A 21,299-nucleotide genomic window follows, 5' to 3' on the forward strand; every position below is an offset into this window, starting at 1 on the left:
TCGGGGTGTCTGAACGGAAAAGGGCAGAATTTGCATCATGGGGCTGCTGTCAAACTTCCTCATGAGTTCATGTTCGACAGCACATTGAAATTGAATCATTTTGTTCAGCTCCAGGATATAGCTATCAGGTTATGGCATATTTTATTTAAAACCCATATCTTTAGAGTGAACATGTTGAATTTCAGAATATACTGGGTTAATAAACCCTCTTGTCGTATGGAATTTGGGATGGACTCTCGAGAAAGAATCATCAGGTTTCTTGAAAGAACCGGATTTTCCGCATTCCAGTCCATTTGATCCTATAACCAGCCGGTGCCAGGCTGTAGAACAGATAGTGCTGCAGTATCGATTGCTGTGTTACCTATAGTTCCAGTCAATTAGAGCACTCGGCATGCAGAAAAGTGGGTCGGAAACTCTGCTGACTCTGAGGGACATTCTTGAAGAAAGACTTTTCTGTATTTCACTGCTTCTAGACAGAATGCATTTTTCGATCCCAATCCCAAATAACCGATGCATTATTTCATAGTGAAGGGGATCATCTTTTTAATGCAAGGATTTATTCTACTTACATTACCATATAACATACAGTATATCACATGCACGGTGGATAGTGGCCTTGTGCTTTCATCAAAGACTGTCCCATAATCTCATACAAAATTTGACCATTGCGCTAATCAACAGCCACAGGTCTTATCAGAAATGTCCTTGAGCAAGACACAGAACCTGCATAATGCTTGTTTACTCATTATCAATGACACTGGATAAGAAGTGCCTGTGCTATATTTAAAGGGTCTACACTATGCATTTAAAAAAACATATTTAATATTTAATATCATATTGTTTATGTCCCTCAAACGTTTTTCAAAATGTTTGAGGATAAATCAAGCCTCAGATATACTCATTCCAACTAACTTCTCTCTGGCTTATAAAGCACTTTCACCTGCAATACCACATTGTCCACATTTTTATTTTTTATGTTGGAACTGAAAAACGGAAGGGATTATACAAAGTTGGTATCGTATGTGAAGTCACAAACGGGCGAAAATCTGTTGGCCTGTTTTGAGACCAATTTACACAAAACCCCTGATATGCTGTGAAAGCCTGGGTGCTCAAACTGGGGTATTTTCTGGGATGGAAGAGAGGTAGGGGAGACCAAAAACACACAAAAAATAAGGAAAAGTAAAAATTCATGGTGTAGTCCCTTTAAGCTACAATTTACAATGTTGGCATTTAGCAGATGCTCTTATCCAGAGCGACTTCCAAAGTGCAAGATCGGCGTAAATAACCCTAACGACAGGGAAAATGATCAAGTAAATGGAGTGCGATGGACACTATGAAGTGCTAAGTAACTACTAAGGATACCAGGTAAATGTCAAACCTAGTCTAAACAACATGCAACATCTAAATACTTACCATATCTAAATAGCAGAAGTTGCTGGGCTGAGATAAATCATGTAGAACATTTGAAAGGAAGATGGTGTGGATTTGGTCATTATTTTACTAAAACTAAAATAATGATAGCCTGTAGTGTTCAGATCTCAATTAAAAAAATGGTAAATTCAGCATTCATTTTAAGCCACTCTATTTTGAATACTCAAAATATTTGATGATATCTCCATGAGGCAAAGCAGGCCCATGGCCCAGAGGATAAGATTATGCACAGAAAGAGTATATTTGGGTGTCTTGTGGCCATGGAACATAATTAGAATGTCAGGTGATGGACCTGGAGTTTTGGTTTAATTCCCAAGGCAGATATGGGCCAGCTTATGCATTATGAATCACGCTCAAAGCATTATTTCTTAGTGTGAGTTTCTCAAACTCCCCAAAAACTAATTCTGTTTCATACCTACCGTACTTGTGTGTGTGTGCCTGGATTTATAGATGGACTGGACTTTCAAATTAAATTGGATTCTGCTTCTCATATTATTATCAGCTGCAAGATATTGAGAGTCAGTAATTACACAGCATAGTAGAAGTCAGCAAGTTTTCATTTGTCGCTCATTTTTAAATGCTCTGCGGGTGGCTCTTGCGCTATAACTGCCTGCTTGTCAGTGAACAACCTCCCACCACCTCCCCAGTCTCCTCCAGTAGCAGCAATTAGGCAATTCAAATTCAAAAACAGCAGATATACAAGCTCATAGCGCGGCACCGAGTGCCGCACCATGATCTTGTAGATCTGCTATTTTTGAAAAACGTGGACATTTTTGCAAATCTTTGAATATATATATTTTTTAAGCAAACATTTGTAACACAAATCTTTGCTTCTGGGGATTCTACAAATGTCTTCTAAATCCTAACATTTCTTTTTTTAAACGCATGTTGCTATATGTCAGTAGTGCTCAAACCTTTTCATGTCATGGACCCCCAAAATGATATGTATTTGGCCGCGGACCTAACCTGACTACAGCCAGATTGGGGCGGTATGGAGTTTCACAATACACCCTGCATCTGGGATCGCTCAGGGAGTAAAGCTACCCGGTCGCTGCGTGTACGAACCAATCAGCGGCTGCTAGGGGGCGGGATCATCCAATCACCTGCCAAGTAGCTTGAAAAAATTAAACGCTGTCTTGCAGCGATTCTGCTCAGATGGAAGTAGTCTGTGAAACAAAATGTGTGTCGCAAGCTTCTTCCATTTGGCGGAGTCAGGTTACCGCGGACCCCCATCTGAAAATATTTTTTTCCAGGGACCCCCCCCCCCCCAGAAGCAAAGATTTGAGTTACAAATGTTCGCTTTAAAAAGATATAAATATTCAAAGAATATCGAATATTCAAATATTTCAAGATTTTTCTAAAAATAGCCAAATAAATCTATAAAAATGACACAGTCTATGCTATCCCGGTCCTAATGGATTAATCTCAGCATGTCAGTCGATGCAGATGAATACGTATATTCTCATGTTCATGGACTGTAATAACTGTATATCACTAGGCTCTGCCATAATGAGGGTTTGCGAGCTCAGTATCTGTGTCATGTTTGCACACATCTGTTCTGGTGCATCCCAGGAGCAGAGAAATGCAAATGCATAATATCTTTCCAATGAAAGGTTTTCATCTCGACGAGACGAATGAGCCTCAGAGGTCTGGTACAAGAAATGGTGCGAGTGTCAAAACTGTTAATTCTCACTGCCACTTGGGGCAGCCAACATACATCAATTCAAAACCTCTTCCAGGGCAGCTTATGTCCAGACAGTATACTATATGAACCTGCTTCTAATTTAGAATGATGGCAAACCTTTCCAGGAGCTATTGCGGTAAGACTCAAGACATTTGTCATTGCAAGGTTAGAAACTGAATATTTTCTTTTAACAGAACACATTCTTCTTGTTTTCCAGCTGGATATTGTGCTGTGTAAGCAATCATTACAACCAGAGCACTGTTTGATCAAAGGGTAATGAGAATCTGCCTGGGTATTTGTCCCACTTGTCCAATCTTTACTCCCTTATTATTTTGTTATAGATTGATTTGACTTTGCCACACATTTTTGATTGATTTCCATTCATTTCTATCCGTTCTTAGCGAAGGATGAATAAGGAATAATAAGGCCAGCTGTAGTTGTGATTTTCATGCCTGATAAATGTTGATGTGATGTTTTTGTCTGGTATCTTTTCATTGTATTCTTGGAGAACATTGGCTGTGTAAGTGCATTCGTTGTCTTTTTTCCCCCCTGAGTGTGGCTTTAATTTGATTATGGGCTAATTGACCCTCTTCTGCATAATTAATAACACAGTTTGTGTAAATCTTCTTCTCTTTGATAGCATTGGTGGTGGGTCGCTAAATCCTCATTAGACCTTGTTTATGTCGCGGCTGATACAGGCCGGTAATTGCTCTGATTTGCAGCTTCCCTCCTCCGCCACCTCCACACTGCTGTCTACACCAGTGTTGCCATGTCCGCTTATTATAAGCGACTTTGGGCTTGTTTTTTCTGTAAAGTCGCTTGTAAACATTGGTATAATTTGGGCTTTTTTCTAAAGTGTAGTTGCTTATTTGGCCTTGTTTCCTTACAGTATGTTGTTAAGCCAGTGGTTCTCAAACATTTTCATGGCAAGGACCCCCAGATGAATATGTTTTTTGTCCGCAGACCTTTGTGCCACGGACCCCCCCTCATACAAGATTTGTGGTTTTAAAATGTTGCAAAGAATATTCAAAAATTACTCAATTTTTCTTTTTCTTTTTTTTTAATAGCAGATCTACAAGCTCACAACACGTTGCATGGCAACGCGTTGTGAGCTTGTCGATCTGCTATTTTCAAATAGCCGTAGCCTAGTCGCTTCTTTTGGGCTTGTTTTCATAGACCTGGTTGCTTGTTTCCTCCGCAAAATCTGCCAACACTGGTGTCTACACTGCAGACGAGAGTGTGCCTGCAGAGCAGCAGCCTCAGGTGACTGCAGCCTAGCCTAGTGCCTTCACCTTGTCATTAGATGTCATTAGACACCAGACAATTCCACCGCTAGAAGCCACAGAGGAAGTCAGTCACTCACTAACGAAGAGAAGAGAGGCGAAGAAGTTGGAAAGGCAATCTTAACTTTACTTACTGTAGCTTCTCATCACCCAACGGTGTTGTGCAACATTTTTGAAAATAGCTATGTATGCTATTGCAATATCTACAAGCAATATCCACATTGCAACATGTTGTGAGCTTGTAGATCAGCTATTTTTCACTACTTTTTCAATTTGTAAACATCTTTATCAAACTTTCGATAAAAAAATAAATAATTGAAAACCATTGCAAAAAGACGGCCACATACAGTAAGTGACCTTAGCCTAATAGGCAGTAGTGCTGACAGATTCTGCTGTTAGCGGAATCTGTCTTGACTCTTGAGAGATTATGGAAAATATAATGTATTAAGCAACGTCACATGACGTGCATCACAATCTATCTGTGTGACATATTCGATAGATTTGACAATCCCATGGCATGTCATGCCACATAAAAATCCCATTATGGGTTTAACTTTACCAAGGTATTAGCAGTACAGGCTACCAAGCAATTATAAGCAGATCTGTAACACTTATGGGTTTATGCATGGCAATTCTTTTCCAAGTTGTTATTAAGAGGGATTTATGTGATCCCTCCCGGTTTTTCTTTTCACTGCACTAATGCCGGAGGAAGAGGCAGTACATGACCAGCAAAAGCAAGCGGCGCATTTTACAGCAGCCGCCAATGAGTTATAAGGGCCGCGGAGCGATGAGAGTCAGTGATGTATCTAATCAATCGCTTCATCTTACCTTGGCTGATGACTGCGACGCGGCAAGAGCCTTTCAACGTGCGAGCTGATTTATATCAGCTCCAGGGGAGATTTCTCCCACCCGCTTTTTGGCAAGTTGTAGTCTGTCTCCATGGCACAAAGGGAAGGGAGAGAAATAAAGTGCTGCGGTAGCATCATCCCAACATGACCTCATTCTGCCTCCCTTTCCCTCACCCCTCTTTCTGCGGGGACCACTTGTCCCAGTTTTATCTCCCAAAGGAATGTTTGTGATGGTTAACCACCCCCCTCCCCCCCTTCTTTCTTTCTGTTTTCCTTCTCGTGCTGCAATCTAGATGTGAGGCGGAGAACGATATACGAGTACCATCGTGTGGAGCTGACTAAGACTAAGATCACCAATTCGACAGCAGTGGAGATGATGCCTTTACCGAGTAAGGAGAATGTATTTTTCATTCATATTACTGTCCAAAGCATGCCATCATACATACATGACAAACACATTAGGCCCCTAGCTGTCAAATGTATACGAAACTGGAATAAATATCTGTTTAGGTTTGAATATGCTTGCTCATTGAATTTGGACTATGCATTGCCATGGCATTTGCTGAGCGCATTTATGCACTCTGGAGGATGAACCCTAACAATTTGAGTGAAGCCATTGCATTTCCTCTAGCACCATTCTCACCATTCTCGCCTGCAGGCGCACTTCCAACATCGTGGTAGTTATTAATCTCTAATAGCGATCATGAATCTGGTTGAATCACATGAACGCCACAAAAAGCCTTACCATCTGATGAATGGGGCCTGGGGTGAAATCTGTGTCCATTACTCCATTCCCCATCCCGATGTAGGACAGCGGATAGGATGTGTTAATCCAAAGGACGGATTTCCCCTCGGCGATCAATAAAGCTCTGATCCATTATCTATCGGATAGCAGTGTTCTGTGCCCTCTGTTCCATCGTCCTTTTTGTTTTCTACCTCAGCAACAGTGAGCAAAAAATAAACTTTCCCCTTCTCATTTACACATGAGAGCGATACTTCATTCACCCTCACGTTCAGCTGATCCATCGCACGAGGGACTCGCTTGCCAAATACACCAGATCTACAAGCTGTCAAGGTGTTGCAATGCAAAGCGTTGTAAGCTTGAAGATCTGTTATTTTTGATGAGCGTTGAACTACTACGGACTGCTCTCACCGCGGTGAAGTTGGTTTCCCGTTGGATATCCATACGGTTGCCTTTTATAGTGTTATTAAACGGGACGTGGAACAATGGAAATGAGGCACACATAATGAACGCACATTTGATTCACGGTGGAATTCATCATCTGATACATACACCTGTGACACGCACAAATCAAGGCAGGGGTAGGCTGCCAACATTGGCACAGAGGAGGGTACTCACTGGCACAAGTGTGTTTTAAATGTAGTCAATTAAATTAAGTCCCCTCACATCTGCATGCAAATGAATGAATCTGACATTGGTCTTTACTTAGGAACAGACCTACAATAAAATATAGTAATTTGTGAAGAGCTTTGTGAATGAGGCCCATAGTCTTGGAAATGTGAAACCAGGAATGTGCTTCTGGTTTCAAAATGGAAAATTCAAATAAAACAAAAGCATAAGATACAATAAATACACAATAAAACAACACAGGATGCAGCAGGACAGTATGACTGAGGTCCAAGTACATATTCCCTTCCGTAATCATGTTGAGTATATGAACTACATTGTTTGACCGATTCTGTCCTTTTCTCTCTCTCTCTCCAGCCTGTCTCCAGTTCACCAGCTGTAGTTCTTGTATCTCCTCGCAGATCAACTTCAACTGTAGCTGGTGCCATCGGCTCAACAGGTTGGACTTCTACTCTTTCTTATTTCAATGACCTTTCTTTTAACCTTTCCCCCAACCCCCCACCCCTACTAACAAAGTACATTTACTCAAGTACTGTAATTAAGGATTTTGTAAAGGTATTTTCACTTTACTGGAGTGTTTCCAATTTTCAAATATTATACTTTTATTGAAAAATTTTGATACTAGTTACTTTGTAGATTTTGATTATTATTACGAAACCACTTATTATTACGAAACCACAGACCTATATAATATACTTTGGCAATGTGAAAATAGCTGATCTACAAGCTCACAACACGTCGCCTTGCGACACGTTGTAAGCTTGTAGATCTGCTATTTTCAAAGGTTTCCTACATTTTATACATTTGAAAACTTGTGAAATGGGACCTTATGAGCATAATGAGTACTTTTACTTTTGGTATACTTTAAGTATATTTTGATGCCAATACTTTTGTACTTTTATAAGTAAATTTTGAATACCGGACTTGTACTTTTACAGCTAAGGTATTGATACTTTTACTTAAGTAAAACGTGTGAGTACTTCTTCCATCACTGCCCCTCTGTCTCCCTTCATGTGTGCTGTGTGGTCCAGTAACTCAACAAACAGCCCTATATGTTTCTGTAATGGCGAGTGCCCAAGTGTTTAAGATGTCTTGTATTGACACCTGGTTCTCATAACGGAGCTCGAGGCTTCCCAGTGAACCAGTCCCCATCTCCTGCTGAGGTCCACGAATCCAGTTGAGAAGCGCTCTCTCTCTCTCTCTCTCTCTCTCCGTCTCTCTCTCTTGTCTTTCCCTCCGTCTCGCTCGCTGGATCACCAAGATAAGGCACAAGCACCTGAGGGGGAATGGTGGTTCTGCCGTCAGCAAACTCGCTAATCTTGACGTTCACTCTTCTCACACAACGAACTCACGCTCATCTCTGTCACTTTCTCCTCCTCCTCCGCATCTCTTCCTCTCTCGTCGTTTCGTCCCTCACATCTCCCCGTGCCTCAAACAAAAGTAAATATTTGAGTTGCCGCAGAATGTTATTTCTCAGACACGGTGTATATACCCTGACAGCTGAAATGTGAAATGTAGGAGCTTTCTGTGTTGTTGAATGGAAAGGCTTGTGTTTAAAAGACAGAGAGGAAGGAAGTGATGATGGGGGGGAATGTTGTGATAGATTTAGTTGTGCAGTTAGAAAGTCCAAGTTACATAAGTTAAGGTATCGAGTGACGTTTTTTCTCACAAAGGTTTCAGAAAATGTCTTGTTGACAGGCACCACCCCTCCCTCTTGTTTAGCCCATAGACTGTATAAAATGAATGGACAGCGTCACGCCATTGGTTTCTACAGACCGAAAATGAAGCCGATTGTTCAGCTGTCTGCAATCCGCCATCTTTCAATATCGCGTCATATCCTTTGCAACCGCAAATGAATGCTATTGGTTGGGTAGCTTGTCAATCAAGAGCGGGGGCGGGGAATGAATGCTATTGGTTGTGTAGCTTGTCAATCAAATCATCCCGCCCCTCCTAGAGCATAACCTATTTTATCGTACATTTTTAAATAAATGGGACCATAGTTTACCAAAACGCATATCATGACGATTGAAAGGAGACTTTAAACTAGCGACTGGAAGCATATAGTATTTATGACCATTTGTATTAAGGTAAGAAAATCTAGTCTAAAGTTTGTCAAAAACCCATCCACTTGCGATGGGATAAATTATTTCTGACACCGGCGGGGGTAAAACAGCGCCATACAGGCCATTCATATGAACTGTCTCTCTTCCGTATTGGCCTCATTGTAAATATGTCAGGCTGGCCCCTTGGTTTAGCCTCACATATTTAAACCTCTAATTCATCAATTATTACAGCAATATTATTACAGCAACGAGTCTCATATATTTGTTCTGTAAGCCATGGTGGCCTGTTTGGGAGACATGCAGTGACATGCCAGAGGAGAGCTGCGATTTAAGAGGTTGGATGGTGTCCTCCCCTATGTGAAATTCTGCACTCTTACGAATGACACAAACAAATGCAGCCACAACTCATTGCAGTAGACCCACATGCATTTCTGTCTACCAGGGATCTATTGATGCAGAGGAGACAGTGTATGCCATAACAGCAATGATCTAATTAAGATGCATTCTAATTAGATAATATAACCGTATGCATATCCGGATTCCCGGCTGACTCTGACTTTGTCCTTTGTATCCTTCGGTCGCTTTGCTTTGAAAGAAACGAGGCAATTAACATGCGTAACGGCAGCCTCGCTGAGCCATGAGGTTAATGAAAGATACCGACATGTTTGCATCGAACAACTGTAATGAACTTCCTACGCGTAGATGCACTTCGAAGAACGCATAAATGTGTACAACTTGATTTAAAATTGACTTAATTGTGCGCCGGTGTCATGCACCAAAAATAGCAGATCTACAAGCTCACAATGCATCACACCATGACGTGTTGTGAGCTTGTAGATCCGCTATCTTTGGTGTGCAAACACCCATGCACAGCTAAGTATAACTGAGGCTTAAGAAGAAGTGAGAGCTTGGAAGGTGCAGTGATTTAGCCTGCAAAATTTCAGGCTAAATCAGGTGGTTGTGGTCAGAGTTGCCAGATTTGTGATAACAGTGATAACATTTTGAATATTTTCTTAAACATTTTAACAACACAAATCTGGTACAGGGGTCACAAAATACTTTTAGATGGACAAATACATATTCATTCGAGGGTCCGTGACATGAAAATGTTTGAGAACCACTGGTTTAAACAACATTAGGAAACAGGCCCAAATAAGCAACTATACTTTAGAAACAAGTCCCCAAAAAACGCAACCCGCAACTACCAATATTTACAAGCGACTTTACAGAAAAACAAGCCCAAACTCGCTTATAATAAGCGGACATGCCAACACTGGTTGTGGCTAGTGATGTACAGTATGCAAATGACTCTGGGGCTGGGTTAGTAAAGCATGGTGCCAGACATCTCTATAGACCACTGTTTCCCAAACAGTGGGTCGGGAGTAAATATCAGTTCATTTTTGTTTACTACAATTTTTTAAAATTGTTATTTATTTTATTATTCCAAGTTCAAAAAATACATTTTAGAAAAAATATATATATATATTTCATGAATAAAAGAAAAACTAATCAAAGAAATAAATTCCATGAATTAAAGAAGTAGTGAAAATAGCCGATCTACAAGCTCACAACGTTGTGAGCTCGTAGATCCGGCTATTTTCACTTTCAAATTTCTCTTTTGGGTCTCGAGCTAAAAAAGGTTTGGGAACCACTGCTATAGACCGAGCATAGCTGTCAGTGTATAGTGCTTAGAGAGAGCATTGATCTGGTGAGAGGAAATGCTTGGTGGGGGATTTGTTTACTGAAAAACACACAGCTGCTGGGTGTCACAAACACAGTTTGTTCAAATGCAATGGCTTTCTTTTTGCAATCAAAGATCAAAGTGGGAGAATATTGGATTTTAACAAATCTTTGGTCCCCCAGCATTCTGAACTCGTTAACATTCCACGCTGTGAGTTCTGTCAAGAAATGGTGTAATTGCTGTGGCGTCATATACAGTACTCAGTGACGGTAGAATTACAAAAAAAAATTACTTAAGTAAAAGTATCAATACTGCAATGTAGAAACACTCTGTTACAAGTAAAAGTCCGGTAGTCAAAATTGACTTGAGTAAAAGTACAAAAGTATTGGCAATCAAAATATACTTAAAGTACCAAAAGTAAAAGTACACTCATTGTGCAGAATGTCCCATTTCACAAGTTTAAAATGTATAGAAATCTTTTGAAAATAGCAGATCTACAAGCTCAAAATGCGTCGCATCGCGATGCATTGTGAGCTTGTAGATCAGCTATTTTCAAATGGCCGAAATATATATACGGCTGAGGTGGTTAATGTATGTTTTGTGATGATAATCTAAATCTGCAAAGTAACTAGTAACTAAAGCTGTCAAACAATTGTAGGGGAGTAAAAAGTACAATATTTGCATCTGCGATGTAGTGGAGTAGAAGTAGAAGTATCGAAAATTGTAAATACTGAAGAAAGTTGTACTTAAGTACAGTACTTGAGTAAATGTACTTAAGTTTCCACCACTGGTCATATACTGCAAATAGCACAGCGTGAGCTTCCACCATTATGCAAACCACCTCCTACTATGGAATCCAAACAATGTGAAGGATATGACTGTATAATATATACCTCCTCAGAGATGGAGAAGGCATCAGCTGGAAATAGGATGTCTGGGAATGAGCCTCGATAAGGAAATACATCCACTCAGCAGTGGATGGGACAAATCCTAATAGAAACGTTCTCCCATATGGATTAATTTATATTCAAATGAGGCACTGTGGCCCATTTCTAATTAAAAGCACAATGGCTTGGTATGTTAGAGGTTGATTAACTGAGTTGGACGCTATTGAAGAAAGCCTAAATAAGTGCTTCCCATCGGACCGGACCGGACCAGGCCTGCTCAGTGTGATGTCTCCCCGGCTCACTCTGTGCAATCCCACCTTTTTCCCACACTGGGGAGAAGCAGAGAAAAAGAGAGGGAGATTAACAAGAGGAATCTGTCTCGCCTGATTGAACAGATGAGGCAGACTTTTTTTTTTATAGGGGAGAAGGTTAAATGGAATGGATCAGAGAGGCATAAAGATGAAAATGGATTCTTCTCGATGCAAAGCTATTACCTTAACAATATTGTCAGCCTGCTGGGGGTGAGTGACTGTGACTGTGACTCTACTGGCCTTATATGACTGTGACTACTGGCGCCATACGCTGTGACTATGACTCTACTTGCTCCATACAGCAATGGTTCCCAAACTGGGGGGTCCCCAAATAATTTTCGGGGGTTCCCCAGATGATTAGCTTTTAATGTGCAGCGTTGTTTTCTCACTCAAACAAACCAACATACAGTATAAGTGTATACGGGGTATCTGCACATTTCTAAAGTTACAATTTAATGACTTTTAAGACCTTTTTAATACCAAATTGGTCAAATTGTCAAATATTACGTAAGAAAGAGGCTAACGTTGTGAAAATAGCCGATCTACAAGCTCACAACGCCTCGCTTGTAGTTCGGCTATGTTTATCTGTGGAACCGAGTCAAACTAAATATAATGCCTTACAAGCTTGTCGGGGTGGGGGGGGGGGGGTGGTACGCACTGTTGCCATATTTTGTGAGAGAAATAAGCAGCCAGGTCAATGAAAACAATCCCAAAAGAAGCGACTATGAGGCTACATGAGCACTTTAAACCTATATGCATAGGTACAAGCTCACAACGCGTTGTGAGCTTGTAGATTGGAATATATATTTGGAATATATTTGAAACATTTTTTTTCAGATGGGGCGGTCTGCAGAGAAATACATTCATTTGGGCGTCCTTGACATGCAAATGCATGGTATAAACAATAATTTAAAAAAAAATGTGGAAGCAAGCCCAAATAACTACACTTTAGAAACAAGCCCAAAAAAACGCAACCTGCAACCAATATAAAAAAGTTGCTTATAATAAGCAGACATGGCAACACTGGTGGTACGTGGTGGTAGAACTTCAATGCACACTTTCACAGCACGATTCAAAAAATAATACATTTTGAATTGTTGTTCAGCCTGCTGCTTCTTATCGTATAATTGTGACAGAATTGTGACGGCCGTCGCGCTATTTGCGTCTGTGTGATGATGTGCCGTTTGTGTCCTCAGATGCTCCAGTGGTTTTGACCGTCATCGACAGGACTGGGTCGACAGCAGCTGCCCAGATGAGGTGAACAGAACACTCATGATTCATGGTGATGATGATGGAGAGCATAACGATGCAACAAACAGCTGTGATTGGTTCCCTGCCGACAGCAGCACTTCAGACACACCACATAAAAACTTTGTGTGTGTGTGTGTGTGAATATTTCCCATTTTGTTTAACTGCCAGTTTGATGGATACTCTTTCCAATGATATATGAGAGCCAACATATCTTATGCCGAAACACACACACACACACACACACACACACACACACACACACACACACACACACACACACACACACACACACACACACACACACACACACACACACACACACACACACACTATATACTATTATACTATAGAAACAGACAGAAGAAAACTGATAGATACAGCCATTATTATAATATCTTTGCCTGTATAAGAAAAGCTGAATGAGCGTTTATCATCCTGCAGACCAAGGACAAGACGTGTGACCAGATCAACACCACACAGCTCTATCCCTTCACCACCACCATGGTGACCAAGACAACGGCCCGGAGCAAAGACACCACCGCTACTGGAGACTCCTCATCCTCGTCCCGCCCGCCAACCAGCGTCCCTACCGAAGGTACAGTACACCAGTGGTTCTCAATCTGGGGGGTCCCCAAATGATTTTGGGGGTTCCCCAGATGATTAGCTTAATGTGCAACATTGTTTTCTCACTCAACAGTAAACGGTGTATCCAGGGTATCTGCCCATTTCAAAAGTTACAATTTAATGACTTTTAAGTCCCTTTTAAACTCTTTAAGAAATATTGTCAAATATTACATAACGAGGCAAACATTTTGAAAATTGGCTATTTTCACAAATGTATCTGTGGAACCGAGTCAAACTAAATGTAATGTAATGCCTACCATTCCAAGTGCTTGTCAGGGTGGGGGGTCCCCAGTTCAAATAATGATTATTTTGGAGGGTCGCCAGCTAGGGGTGCAACAGTTATCCCTATTTTGGGCAAGTCATTAAAGGTGAAACGTTTTGCTTATCGACGAGCTCACATGTTTACAAGCTCCCAGTGTGAACTTGTTGTCGATAAGCTCACAGTGTGCACTTGTCGATCTGCTATTTTCACTATGTTTGCACGACACCGTTGTGTGACAAAGTATAAGTGCACACCTACAAAGGCGAAGTATATAAGATGACACTTAAGTGGTTAAACGATCTGTTGATATATATATATGTTTTTAATTATCTCTTCTGTCGGGCAGAAACCAGAATAAGAACTTTTCAGGAAATGGAGAAAAAAAAAACATGTTTTTAAAACAACACAATACTGCCTCATCAAAGTTGGTATGGTGACTTTATACATTGTCAGACACCTGAATGTGTTGGAGTTATAGTCTGGTGGGATTTCAGAAAAATGTGAATGTTAGAGGCATTTTGGGGTACAAGTTGTGTAAAACCCACACACAGACGTAAAGGGTGTTCAATAGCACTGATTTATTGAGTTGCTATAAGAATAGAATCGATAGTTGCAGCCCTAGTGCCAGCCACCCCCCCCCCCCTCATCCATTCTGGAACCAAGCCACATCAGATGCCATGTTGGAGCCCAGAGCGACGCTTTGAAGTATTGACGAGCGTGTTGTTCTGACAGGAAGCTAAATGAAGTGCATTTGCTGGAACTGAGCCTCATTGGGATTGCTGTGTATCTCTAGCACACTGTTCACACGATGCTCTCCTCAGTCTGTGCTCGCAAGAAGAAATGTCTAGAAAGTTCTTCCTCCCTGAGCTAAAAAACTCTGTCCACGGCAGGCGACAGTTCCTGTATTTGTCCCCAACTTCTTAAAAATGCAGATTGAATTTGGAAAGATCTCTCCAGTCTTAAATAGATGCACCTACACACAGACTCCTGTTCGTCTTGTTCGGCTCTGTTAGCTTGCCATCCATCTTCGATTACGAATCCCCTTTTTAGAAAACAGACTCCGCTTTTCTATTGATGGATTTGTCACCGTTAGCCAAGTACTCAGTCTTCAGACATGCTTCGTCGGCAAAGAAGTTCCCAATTATGTCTCTTTTGGAAGTTCCCCCCTGGACCTTATAGAGTTTAACTCTAAAATCATGTTTTTTCAATGTGTTAGTCCAGGGGTCTTCAACAGGGGGTCCTGGACCCCTAGGGGGTCCTCAGAGTTACTACAGGGGGGCCGCCAAATCTTTGTGTGATAGGATACATTTTTTTTGCATTAACCACTTGAACCTAGCATCCCTATTCTGAGGAGAACTTGGCCTAAACTAGCAGATCTATAAGCTCACAACGCCTCGCAGAGCTTGTAGATCGGCTATTTTCGGCAAAGAGGTTTGTTTGGTGTAGAGGAAAAGAAGAACAGACCAAGTACAGAGTGAAAGGTCAAGTTTATTAAGTATTGACAGTTTTAAGTGGTTAATGTCTGAAAATACACATCAACATGAATCCAACACAACGCTTGACAGTGCTGTCAATAGAGTCTATGAAGCTATCTATGAAACCTAGGAAAAAGTTCAATCTGCAACACAATTTGATATAATATGTGGTGAGGGTCCCTGCTTCATCTTTCTCTCAACTAAGGGGTCCTTGGCCTGAAAAACGTTGAAGACCCCTGTGTTAGTCCACATAAGAGCCGCTTTTCTTGAATCTTTAATAGGCGGAGTCCTGGCCTGTGTCTTTGCAAATGAAAAGTGACTTTGGAATTATTCATGGGATTCAGTGAAATTGGTCAGATTTAAAACAGATATCGGTACTTAAGGGAGGGGGACTGTTTCTCCTTGTTACCTGTGCTCACTCCCTTCTAAAGTCTCATTTCAAATTTAAGGGTTTCTTTTTTTTTCCCCTGGAGGGATCCCATAGATGTGGCCTTCATTGGAGGACTGAGAACATTCCTGCAGTAAATAGTCATAGTAGAGTTACATTTTTGTTTTAGTGATTACAGATGATCCACATAATGAAAGTATTATGAGGCGTGGTCATTATTTTTATAGGCAAGAAGACTTGAGTCAAACAAGCCAAAAAATAATAATTAAATTAAAATGTGATTAAATATGTCAGTAATTTGTCAGTAATTTGTTTGTATATTCAAGTTATTTGTCATATCTGCCCTGTGCACATTTGTTTTTTACAAAGCCTAAAAAGGCAAACTGATTTTTTGTATACATTTGTATTTATAATGTTCCAATGTTCAATGCCAAAAACACAACTAAATTGTCAATCGCAATTATTTGTGTGTCAATTAATCGTCAACTTACATTTTGTAATTGTGACAGCCCCTACATACAAGAGCTTTTCCCAGTGAATCTTTCTCACTACATTGTTTTTATGCAGCACTTTGCCAGTATAACTAACGTCTCACTGTCACGACGCACTGTCAGTGATGTGACACTTTGTATTCACTCTCATATGATGGTATAACGATGCAGGTATTCTGACAAGGTAGGGTGACATGACATTGATGGAAGAAACATACTGTACTATTCGATAGGACGCCACAATTGAGAATAGTAGTATTTTGTGAAACTTATGTGTTGCTTCACGTTTCTATAGAGTTGACAGCTGACTGAAATGTGACAATGGGGGAGTGATTAGAGGTGTGTTTAGGCGTTGAATAAATGATATTTTATTACGCTTATTAACAGGCCTTGAAAGTGTGATATCTTTAGAAGTCGATTTCTCTGCTTGGACTATTCTGACTGAACAAACTTCAAATGGCCATATCGTCTTCAAATAGTTTCCGATTTCAATAAATGACACATCATTTGAAAGCTTGCATTCTGTACTTTCATAATCTAAAATAAATACCATGTCCCCCTTGCGGCCTAAGGGCGCGCTCCCACTGCACTTTTATTTTACCTCTGGGGTGGAATCTGCCAATGCTTTGTCAATGCAAATGCATGGATTCTTGGAAAAAATCTGCAAGAATGAACCATGAATCCACGCATTGAAATTGACAAAGCTTTGGTAGATTCCACCCCAGAGGTCAAATAAAAGTGCGGTGGGAGCGCGCCCTAACACATTGTATTCAGTCACATATCAGGAAATTGCAGATGCAGGAGTCCAGGGGGTTAAGTTCCACTGATATTATAGTGCACTGAGCACTGAATTACTGACCGCACAGTGGGAGGCTATCTTGAACCATACTTTAGCATAATCTCAAAGTTATCTGACGCAAATTCTGAGAGTGAGTTCCAGACAGGCCTTTTTCTTATCATTTTATTTATTGTGATTATAATTAACTTTTTTTTGCTGATGTAAGAAGTAAATGGCTACAGCGTGCTCTGTAGTTTGTTTGTTTATCTCTGCGCCTCAAGCTTGTAATTGGCTATATTGATTGGGTTCATTCCATTTCCCTGTTAATAGCTTTGGATCTATTAATTGCAACAAATGGCTAATTTGTCTTCATAATCTGCAAAACGGTGTCAGTGATAGAAATCCAGCATTTTCAACGTATTCATCTATATATCATGGTCATATGTGCTATCAGTTTGTTTAGCAACATAATATATTGGCAACTTAATCAACACTAGAGTGTTTTATTGGGGCTGTTAATTGACTAATGGCATCATAGGATGGCTGAGATATGCACAAGAACGTTCTTGCATGCTTTGAGCTAATGGACAACCAATCATGCCAAGCATACCCTCATCATGACTTATGTGATATAACACTATGTGTGTCCAGTCTGTCCACTAGAGCAAATGGATCCTGGTGATGAATGGTTCCACTGCATCCCCTCAGGAATATCAGTTCAAAATCAAAGAGGTTAAGAAGGGCACCTGGGAATACCATAGGTTCCAGAATGCATCTGGAGGACCCAGCAACCATTGCAGAGGCAGTGGTATTTAGAGGCAATGCAAGCAGCGCGTTTTGGAGCCGTTTTGGAGGCTATGATGATTGAAGTAGATCCCAGAGGTTTTGGATCAGGGTCCAAATTGACAGGATAGGTGCATTGTCCATTCCAGTTCACGCCTCACTATGACCAAGGGTTCCCAAACTTTTCAGGCTGCGACACCCCAAAATAATCATATTTGATTATTCCCACCCTGACACTTGGAATTGTAGGCATTACATTTTGATGCGAGGCGTTGTGAGCTTGTAGATCGGCTATTTTCACAATGTTTGCCTCTTTCTTACATAATATTTGACAATTTGGCCGTTGGTTTGTTTTACTGTTGAGTGAGAAAACAATATTGCACATTAAGCTAATCATCTGGAGACCCCCATAATCATTCGGGGACCCCCAGTTTGGGAACCACTGCGCTAGACAACTGCAGTAGTATTCTCTTTATCAGAAATTGAGGCATTTGTGTCAGGCCCTAGGCTCCTCGTTATTTTATGTTCCGAAAAGGATTTCAGTTTCATACAGGGCACACATTTCTCCATTGCACCCCCTATTACTGGTAATCATCTTGTAGAGAGATGGAGTTCAAATAGCCTATACGAGCCAATTGGCATGCAGGGTACGGGGGTGCTGTGAAATGGACGGATGTTATGAGTTGAGGGAGTTGTGAAAGTTGACCAGCTGCAGTGCAGTAAAAACATGCCGGCCCTTCACATATAGGTCAGCTAGACCATGTACAGTATGCTGCACGGGTGAGGCGACATCAAGGAAGATGTTTGTTTGTGTGTGCATGTATGTATATTTGTTCGTGTGTGTGTGTGTGTGTGTGTGTGTGTGTGTGTGTGTGTGTGTGTGTGTGTGTGTGTGTGTGTGTGTGTGTGTGTGTGTGTGTGTGTGTGTGTGTGTGTGTGTGTGTGTGTGTGTGTGTGTGTGTGTGTGTGTGTGTGTGTGTGTGAGACAGGGAGAGTGAGAGAGTATGACAGAGTTCAGGAGGTCGCTGTGTAGCTAGCTCACACGCATGGCGGATCCGTTTCCTCTGCGACCCTGTCTCTTCAGCTGTATGGGTCAAAGGGCAGGACCAGTTTTTGGAAGAAGCGCTCTTTTTTTACGCAAAAGTATCAATACCACAATGTAGAAATACTTTGTTACAAGTAAAAGGCCTACTATTCAACATTTCATTATTGTTATTGTGTAGAGGCAGAGAGGGAGGCAAATTGCTGGGGTGTGAGATAATCCGACATGGAAACTCCTCCCTGTCTGTGTGTGCTGCTGACATTACAATGAACTTCAACCGTCTGTCTCATAGGATCCACTATCCTCCCGATGATATCATCTAGACTAGAGGTCACACTTGCCTGTCTCCTATCTGTCAGTATATACCGTATATATATCGTCTCTCTCGGGTGGAAACCTCATATGTCCAAAACTGTTCACTTTTCTGGATTCAAGTTCAAAAGTATCAAAAGTAGCAGATCTGCAAGCTCGAAACGCGTTGCTTCGCGCCGCGTTTCGAGCTTGCGGATCTGCTACTTTTTTTTTTTTTTTTTTAACTTTGTTTATTGGGTTTTTTACAGCAGGGTTCAGCATTAAATGCAGATAATCAGGTAGGTAAAAAAAGCTCCTTAGTGCAACCAATAACATACAAAAGTACAATAATCATATTGAATTATCACCCCAAAACATAAAGGACAAGTACAAACATAAAAAATAAAAATAAAAAATAAAAAAAATATAAGAATATATACATATAAAAAGTATAAAAACCAACACAAAACTAACAAGACAAAAACAAAACTAGAACAAACAGTCAAGCAATACATATCAATGTCACGTGTAAAATCCACTATACAGCACCACACCCCACAGCAAACCCATCATATCAATGATCCACCAGACCTCACGTATCCGTATCCCCGATCAGAGATGGATTCAAATTCCGGACAAATTGAAAGAATGGACCCCATACCTTCCCAAACTTACTGGAGGAGCCATTTAATGAGAATCTTATCTTTTCCAGTTTTAGACAATACAAGATGTCTCTTATCCAATGAGTGTGAGAGGGGGAAGTAGGTGATTTCCAATGAATTAAAATGAGTCTCCTGGCCAATAGAGTGACAAAAGCTAAAACATCCTTTTCTATTTTAGAAAGCGAGGGCACTTAGGGGAAAACCCCAAACAGCGCGCCGAAAGGAGTAGGCTCCACCGATCTCCCCACTATCCCTGATATGGACTGAAAGACCTCTGTCCAATATTTGTGTATAGATGGGCAAAGCCAGAACATATGGATGAGGTCTGCTGGAGATTGTTGACATCTATCACACTCAGGAGACGGATCTGCTACTTTTGATACTTTTGTGTGACGCTGTAGTATTCATTTACAAAAACAAAAAGTTTGAATATGGAGATAAGAGGTTTCTGCCCGCCTGCTACAATATATTCGTTCATATACAGTATAATGTTTGGCTCTGACTGATAGAGATCAGATGTATATAGCCTACAGTATATAGACCTTGGCAGTCACATTATAATTTCTAAGGTCCTTGCGTTGTGATTCCGGGGGAAAAGGTTTTGACTATGGACTCTACCACAGATTTTATATGGTTTCAGGTATTTATTATTATTTATTTAAGTGGTCTGAAATTTGACGAGCAGAGATCAGTTTCACTTAAACCCTCTAGTCTTGGTGAACTTGAGAGTTGTTTTTCTGTCTACACCAAATCTCTTTGCCAAAAATAGCAGATCTACTAGCAATATTTTTGGCTAATGTTCCCCCTAGAATATGGATGCTGGGGTTCAAGTGGTTAATTCGATTCGATTTGCGTTTAGAAAGAACTCCAATTTTCATCGTACATGTCAAGACCACCTTCTAGCATTCAGGGGCGGCCTTAATGATCTGGGGGCCCGTTTCAAGAGCTCATATGGGGGCCCCATATATATATATTTTATTTTATTTTATTAAAAAACAATTTGTGCACTGAAGTTGGTTTGCTTCCACAATCCATAATGATGCATTTTCTAACTAAATTAATTAGGCTATCTGCACTTCCACCACAGACAGCTAAAACAACTCACTCACATGATTCACTTGAGCTGAGCCCTGATTCAATCAGATCTACATCCTCTTCTTGCATGAAATTCTTGGACGTTGGCCAGCCAGAGGCGGGCCCCGGACTGGGATGCGAGTCAAAAAATATTTAAAAAATATTTCCTATGTTTCACCCGTTTCAATTGAAACGGGTGAAACATAGGAAAGGCCGCCACTGCTAGCATTGGCTTCATTGCTGAGAGGATGTGTGATGTGAAGGTGATAGAAAGAGATTCCACATTCACAAAAATTAAAAGAATGGTGGAGCACACTTACACGAGGAAAGACACCAAAGATGTTAAGGAACTGTCACGAGTCAACCGTAGCTGCTCCTTCATGAATAATAATATGACATACTGCTTGAAGGTTGAATCTTGTAGATTTAAATGACAACTTGCACTGCGGCCGAACATTGCAAGGATTATGGAGATTGTAGTAGATGTAGACGTCATTGAAAGTTAATGTTACAAACAATATAAAACACATTCTCACAAATTACGTTTAAACATTCACCCTTTATTGGTTGTGAGAGTAAAATTATGAAATAATCTATACTTGGTCAAAGACTATGAACCTA

The 21,299-nt window shown here is 40.7% G+C and overlaps 1 protein-coding gene across 1 annotated transcript in view; it reads left to right on the forward strand.

The window, feature by feature from the left end:
* The window catches only part of plxdc2b (plexin domain containing 2b), a 130,754-nt gene that overhangs the window by 101,670 nt on the left and 7,785 nt on the right, over positions 1-21,299 (forward strand). Inside the window, exons 8-11 of the mRNA XM_080418021.1 lie at positions 5,540-5,635; positions 6,973-7,054; positions 12,754-12,814; positions 13,250-13,403. Of these exons, the coding sequence (XP_080274147.1) occupies positions 5,540-5,635; positions 6,973-7,054; positions 12,754-12,814; positions 13,250-13,403 (393 nt within the window). The remainder of the gene's footprint in view (positions 1-5,539; positions 5,636-6,972; positions 7,055-12,753; positions 12,815-13,249; positions 13,404-21,299) is intronic.

The sequence above is a fragment of the Gymnoscopelus braueri genome, assembly GCF_963280865.1.
Source record: "Gymnoscopelus braueri genome assembly, chromosome: 21".
Lineage (NCBI taxonomy): Eukaryota > Metazoa > Chordata > Actinopteri > Myctophiformes > Myctophidae > Gymnoscopelus > Gymnoscopelus braueri.